The sequence below is a fragment of the Budorcas taxicolor genome, chromosome 11, assembly GCF_023091745.1.
Source record: "Budorcas taxicolor isolate Tak-1 chromosome 11, Takin1.1, whole genome shotgun sequence".
Classification (NCBI taxonomy): Eukaryota; Metazoa; Chordata; class Mammalia; order Artiodactyla; family Bovidae; genus Budorcas; species Budorcas taxicolor.
Genome location: NC_068920.1, coordinates 31,307,010 through 31,314,537, shown reverse-complemented (window position 1 = coordinate 31,314,537; position 7,528 = coordinate 31,307,010). Strand labels below are relative to the sequence as shown.

At 36.3% G+C, this 7,528-nt stretch overlaps 1 protein-coding gene across 1 annotated transcript; it reads right to left on the bottom strand.

The window, feature by feature from the left end:
- Positions 1-293: 293 nt before the first annotated feature.
- On the bottom strand, positions 294-1,259 carry LOC128056690 (olfactory receptor 14J1). The gene has a single exon (XM_052649504.1). It carries the CDS (start codon positions 1,257-1,259, stop codon positions 294-296), a length of 966 nt encoding a protein of 321 aa, XP_052505464.1.
- Positions 1,260-7,528: the final 6,269 nt, after the last annotated feature.

Below are 7,528 nucleotides of genomic sequence, written 5' to 3'. Positions count from 1 at the left end.
TATACACATATATCTATAAAAGCCAGCTTTAAATTGTGCTCACCATGTCCCAGACTAATTACCTTTTCTCTTTTATTTCAGAAAAAAATCCTATAAGATGCCTAAAAATAAAAATTGAATTTGTAGAAAGAAGGCCAATATCCCTAAAACCATAACATCTTAAATTCTGAAGAATTATGTTTTGAGAAGACTATAAAGAACAGAAAAGTTAGAAGGGAGTTCCGGAAAGAAATCAGATGTTTTCCTGCTACAATCTGAAACATAATAACAGTACCTTTTATTTGTATGGTACTTTAGAGTTTAAAAATGGCTTTTAAATGCATCTTTCTCTGAGTAAATTCTTCTTTTGACAGTATCTTCCTCAGAGCTGCCTTCATGGCTTCATTCCGTAAACTATAGATAACTGGATTGAGCGTTGGAGGTATCACAGTATAGAAAATGGAGAACATGAGATCCATAGCTGACTGGGAATCAGAAGGGGGCCTTAGAAACTCAAAGCCTGCAGCTGAGAGGAAGAAGGTGACTACAAATAGGTGGGGTAGGCAGGTAGAGAAGACTTTGGTTCTTCCCTCAGCTGATGGAATTCTCAGCACTGCAGAGAAGATGCGAATGTAGGAAAGCACAATAGAGGTCAAACAGATAAATGCTGTTGAGGTTGTGAATGCAGCCACTGCAATCTCATTAATGAATTCATAAGAGCAGGCTAGTTTCAGCATCTGAGGAACATCACAGAAGAATTGGTGAATGACTCTCTCCCCACAGAGTGGTATGGAGAAGTTAACAGCTGCGTGCATGAGCCCAGAGAGGCCCCCAGCAACCCACACAGCTATCACTGCATGCCTACAGGCACAGGGATCCATAATGGTCTCATATTGCAGTGGTTGACAGACGGCTACATACCGGTCATAAGACATCACTGTGAGGATGGCCACTTCTGACGAGGCCAGAGCTATGAAGAAGAAAACTTGAAGGATGCACTGACCAAGGGAAATGTAACCATTGTTCATAAGTGAATTTGCGATGGACTGGGGGACTGTGACAGAGATGAAACACAGGTCCAGAAGAGAGAGGTGCTTCAAGAAGTAATACATGGGGGAATGGAGGCGATGGTCCAAGGTAGTTATGGTGATAATGAGGAGGTTGCCTGTCAAGGCCAGCAGGTATGTCACCAGAAACAGCAGTGCATGTAAAATCTGAAGCTTACGGTCAGCAGAAAACCCCACGAGGAGGAATCCACTTGCTGAGGTCAGGTTGGCCATGATCACTCTGAAGGTAGCAGGGATGACTCTGTTTAGGAAGCCAAGGAACAGCAGGAAAGAATGTATGATATTGATATAGCTATTAGTCAAGTAACTAAGTGTACTCAGCAAGGAGCTACTAAAATCAAGACAAATTTATCTTCATGGGAATGTGGCAACATTTAATTCAGAAAAATCTTCAGCCCTTTTTCAAAAATTGAACTTCTAAATGTGATCAACAGCTTTACGTAGGTTAAAAAAAGTTATGAGAATTTTCTGGAGTGATAATAAGCAGATAAAGTCTTGAAGGTTGATGAATGTGCAGATGAAAGATAAATTTTCCTATTTTTTGAAACGGATAACAGTGACAGGGAGATGATTGGGAGAAGAAATGAGTTCTGATGGGAGAAGCCTAGTTGGAGGTATGCCAACCACAAGGTTAGATATGAGGATTTGGAACTCAGAAGACTATGGCAGTGCTTGAAACACCCCCAAGTCAGTAAGAGTGCTCTTACAAGAATACTTTTGAGTTAAAAAAAGGATGGAAAAGAGGTCTGAGGATAGACTTTTAGATACCATCAAATTTAAATAGATGTAGAGAGGAGGACTGAGTCAGACTGAGAAAGAATATTTACAGAAGAAGAACACCTGTAAGGAGTAACATCATAGAGCCAATGGAAGACAGATGTTTTAAAAGAAAAAAAAAAGTACAATTTTTGCTAAGTTGCTTCAGTTGTGTCTGACTCTTTGTGACCCTGTGGACTGTAGTCTACCAGGTTCCTCTGTCTAAGGGATTCTCCAGGCAAGAATACTGGAGTTGGTTGCCATGTCCTTCTCCAGGGGATCTTCCCAACCTAGGGATCAAATCCACATCTCCTGCACCTCCTGCATTGCAGGCAGATTTTTTTTACCACTGAGCCACCAGAGAAGCCCCCATGTACAGTAGATTCATTAACGTAAGAAAGGAAATTTAAAATTACAATAAAAGTATTGAATTTACCATTGTGAGGGTCATTTGTGGATTTGCTAGAAGCATTTGGGAGGACTAATGGGTACAAAAGCATGAAAAACACGGTTTTGAAAACAAATGAAATGTGAAAGGAAATATAAAAATTTTGGAGTACACCTATAAAATGTTTCATAAAATATAGAGAAGTTTCACTCACCAGAGCTGATCTTTGTCAGTAGGAACCAATCTCTTTTAATCATAAAATTGAACATCTTTATTCTAGAATTGAGCTGGTGGCTTGATCTTTGTAATTTTCATGTAGGGAAAGGACTGAGATGTTTTCATATAAGATTAAACAGTGAGCATAGACCCAGAGACATTTTAACTTTCCACTGAGCCCTTGATACCCATGAGCCTATGGACAGCCCATGAAGTCAGTGCTGCCCTGGCACTAGGGAACAAACTTGTTCAGCGTGGTTGACGTTTCACGTAAACACTATGAGTTCAAGCATGGGACTTCATGATCCTGTCCCTCAAGGACTGCTTCAGTGAGAAGTAGTTAATTATCACCTGGGTTGAACTGAATCTTAGATTCTGCATTCCAGAGAGTGAAAAATATACAACATATATGATTTATTTTCTATAGTATAAGTTCAGACTTAAGTTTCTCTAGTAAGAATGATCAATTTTAACTTTACTGGTCACCCATGAAGTCATGCATGTTTGTATGGACCTCATTTAAAAAGAGAATGTTTAGTAATTGTTACATAAACACATACAAAATTACAGAATCTAAGGAAATTAGAGTTAAAAGATGACTTCTTTGTCACTGAGTCTAGGCTTCATTCAAATACTATATCTTTTTAAAAATAACTCTGAACCTGATCATCCACTCACCATTTTAACAATAGGCTACCACAGATGGGTAATACATCCAAAAATGAATGTATTCTGTTTTCAAATCCTATGACAATGGGAAAGGCATTTAAAAAAAAATCGTGGTATGAACATTAAACATGAGATCTACCTTTTAAACAATAAGCCAAAATTTTAAAAATGTTTAATCTTGCATCTACTCCTAAATGTAAAAAAAAAAGTGAAATAATGCTATTTGCAGAAATATGATGGACCTAGAGATTTTTATACTAAGTGAAGTAACTCAGAGAATGAAAAATATCATATGATATCACACATATGTAGAATTTCATTTTTAAAAGATAATAAATGGACATATCTGCGAAACAGAAACATACTTACAGGTACCGAAAGCAAATTTGTGGTTACCAAAGGGGAAATGCTGCAGGGAGGGTTAAATCAGAATTCTATACTTTTCTTTAGTATTGCCTTGTTTCTACTTTATGTGGGTTCATTTTGTTTCTCTTTTTCAGTTTTTTATTTAAGGTAAAATTTTAGATTATTGACTCAAGATCTTTATTCTTTTTTAAAAATGAACATTTAATAATAAGTATTACCCTTTAAGCACTGCATCCCACAAATTTTGATATGTGGCATTTTTATTTTCACTTACTTCCAAATACTATCTAATTTCCTTTGATTTTCTCTTTGATCCATGGATTACTTAGAGGAATATTACTTAGGTTTCAAAGGCTTGGATATTCTCCTGTTATCTTTCTGTTGCTGATTTCTAGTTTAATTTCATTATGGTCTGAGGACACGTCACAGATAGATGAGTGAGGAATTTAAGACCTGAAATCTCATTCACCTTTTACTTTCAAGGATTTGCTGACTTAGAACCTAGTGCTGTGTGATTGAGGAGAAAGACCTAACTATCCCCTCTATTTTTCCTTCTGAATATCAAGGATTAAAATACTAGAACTCGTTTAACAGGTTTCTTTTTTCTTCTGCTACTCCTTAATCTAGAAAATTAAAGTAACTAGTAAGATTGATTCATGTAGAATTATTGCCATAAGCGAGTGGTCCTAAGGCTATGGTCCAATGTAGTTATTAACTGAAAATTTCCCCCAGAATTTAGTTTATGAAAAATCCAAGTATTTGTGGTAAAAAGAGTGATAAAGTTTCAGTTGGATACCTTTATATTAGTAGTGCCATCTTTTTGTACAAGTTCAATTGCTGCTGCTGCTGCTAAGTCGCTTCAGTCGTGTCCGACTCTGTGCGACCCCATAAGAGGGCAGCCCACCAGGCTTTCCCGTCCCTGAGATTCTCCAGGCAAGAACACTGGAGAGGGTTGCCATTTCCTTCTCCAATGCATGAAAGTAAAAAGTGAAAGTGAAGTTGCTCAGTTGTATCTGACTCTTTGCGACCCATGGACTGCAGCCTACCAGGCTCCTCCATCCATGGGATTTTCCAGGCGAGAGTACTGGAGTGGGGTGCCATTTCCTTCTCCAAGAAATACGACTTTAAACCTGCTCTCTGGTTTGTGTTCTCTATATAACACTCTCACCAATCAAGCTGTAGATTTAGAAAGAAATTTAGAGATTTAAAAATTTTTAATTCTAGCTCAGAAAATCATGTGCTGGCTTATGTTTATAAACAGGACTATTGTTGTAAGGGGCAGCATGATCAAAAGTGACTTATATTTCTAGTAATTTTACATGATTCATAATGGGAATACTGATATTTTACCTAACTGCAATATTTACTGCAGGTATCAGTTTTAAGTGTTTTTTTTTTTTTACAATTATATTTAAATAATACAATTTCTTACATTTGGGATTTTATGTGTATGGTACTTACATTAGTCAAGGTAACATAGGTTTTGCTGCAGTAATAAATCAATTCCAAATCCCAGTGATTTAAAACAAAATACTTGAGCTTCCCTCCTAGCTCAGTCAGTAAAGAATCTGCTTGCAATGCAGGAGACCTGGGTTAGATTCCTGGGTCAGGAAGATCCCATGGAGAAGGAAATGGCAATCCGCCCCAGTATCCTTGCCTGGAAAATCCCATGGACAGAAGAGCCTGGTGGGCTACAGTCCACGGCGTCTCAAGAGTTGGACACGACTTAGCGACTAAACCACCACCACCACTGTATTTCTGACGCACATAAGATCTGACTTGGGAAGTTGGTACTTCCTTCTTTCCAATAATTGGGGGATCCAGATTTTATCTATCTTGGGATCCAGTCATCTCAAAATATGGCTTAGACAAAGAATGCAAGAAATAGGAAAAATTGTTTTTTTAAAAAACTGTCAATCCAGAAAAGACATGTATCTGTTAGACTCACATTTTATTTTTCTGAATTATGTGGTCCCAAAGGAATTAGAAGGTAGATGTTAAAATGGGATATCACACATGATAGGAAAGAGGAATCTGTATAGTGCCACATTATCCAAGACTTGATTTGTTTTTAACATCTTTGGGAATTTTCTAGTGCTCCTCTAATAAATAGACACTAGACTTTGTTTTGAAGTAGATAATTTTACCTTGTTGAATATGCTTCACTACTGCTTTTTCTATATCACAAAATATTTTTCAGTTTAATGACACTGATATTTATAAAACTTACTAATATAAAATTTAATACATTTACTGATGTTTTAGTAATACTTGTAAGAATATTTAAATTTTTTCATTAATTGTGTTTTCAACATTGCACTATATTTATTTACCTGCTTGACAGTACCTGTACTGTAATTCATTTAACTGTGTATTTTAATGTATAAAATTCTAAAATATCAGATATCATTTATGTAAAAATATTAAAAATTCAGAATTTTTTTAAGTCTCAAGTTTTTGCTCTGATATGTCTGTAATACTGAAGGTAAATCAAAACATACCCTTAGGATTTGGGAGGGCATATCGGAAGCAACCTCCAATAGCAGCACTAACTTTTTTGTGGTCCCATGTTTTTGCTTAAAAATGTGTGCAACTTCCACAGCATAATAGATCCATGTTTGTTCCAATACAAATAGTAGTTCCAATGTTTATTTATTTAAATTTTATCTAGACTGTCAAGCAAAACTAATAACCTCAAGAAGATGTAGCATTTTTATTTAATAAGCGCAAATACCCTCTGAGAAGTACAACATACAAGTTCTGAGAAATACTCTGCTTTATCAAGAATGAATAAATTAATACTATGAACATTTTTAATATAAATATTAGCATAGATATTATATTATTAATATAGTGACATGAAGTCCTGTGTAAAAATTGATCATGAATTGTGACAAACACTGTTATCAAATTTTTTTAAAGTTTAGTATGCTTTTCCACATTATGTTAGAATTGAGGAAACAGATTTTCTTTCTCTAATATAGCTGCTGCTGCTGCTGCTAAGTCGCTTCAGTCATGTCTGACTCTGTGCGACCCCATAGACCGCAGCCCACCAGGCTTCCTCGTCCTTGGGATTCTCAAGGCAAGAACACTGGAGTGGGTTGCCATTTCCTTTTCCAATGCATCAACGTGAAAAGTGAAAGTGTAGTCTCACAGTCATGTCCGACTCTTAGCGACCCCATGGACTACAGCCTACCAGGCTCTTCCATCCATGGGATTTTCCAAGCAAGAGTACTGGAGTGGGTTGCCATTGCCTTTTCCGCTAATATAGCTAGGAACCTTCATTTCTTTAAAATCCATTTCCCTATATTTTAGCTTCATCTGTCTCCCAGTTGGACCACAGAAAGCAGAACTGTTCACTGAACTTAACTGACACAAAGTAGATTTTTGCACTGTTCTTTTTAGGAGGAGAATGGAGGGTTGCAGTGGAAAAAAAGAGAAAAAGAAGCAGTTCTAGATTCAATCATGTTGGGTGCATTTACTAAACATTTATCCTGTCCAAAGCACGAAAGAGAAATCTGCAGAAATCTGAGAGATTACAAATATGAATGTTATACGGGCTTGGGAAGGACTTATATTGAAAGGCAATGCATTGATAAAGTCTTCAAATAGAACCCATCTGAGAGAAGGATACCTCATGTGATTGGCGTTAACCAGTGTTGTCAGAAAAACAAATTCTAAATGCAGTCAAATATACTGAGTAGGAAAATGCCAAGATTCTTACTGATATGTGGGGAGAAAAGAGAAATTCATAGGAAATATTCCATTATATGAGGTGATCTCGATTTACTGGAATATTTTATCTTTGGGGGGGAGAATTTTTGCATATTTTAATTTCATCCTGTCTTCAGTATTTGCAATTCAAAATTTTACATGATTTTTGGCAGTGTTGAATGCACATAGATTGTTAATGTTCCTAGTCATATACCGATTTAATTCAGATTCCAGAATTCATACCATCCAGTGTATTTATTCTTCAAAATTAAGGAATCTGATGAAACACTGATGAATTTTGAGAAATTCATGTTTATTAAGACCTTAGAGATTACCTTATAAAGGGTCTGTGATTCATTACTTTGAAATAACT

What these genes read in the sequence shown, in the direction of transcription:
- LOC128056690 (XM_052649504.1), bottom strand. Translation starts at nt 1,259, where the DNA reads ATGGCCAACCTGACCTCAGCAAGTGGATTCCTCCTCGTGGGGTTTTCT.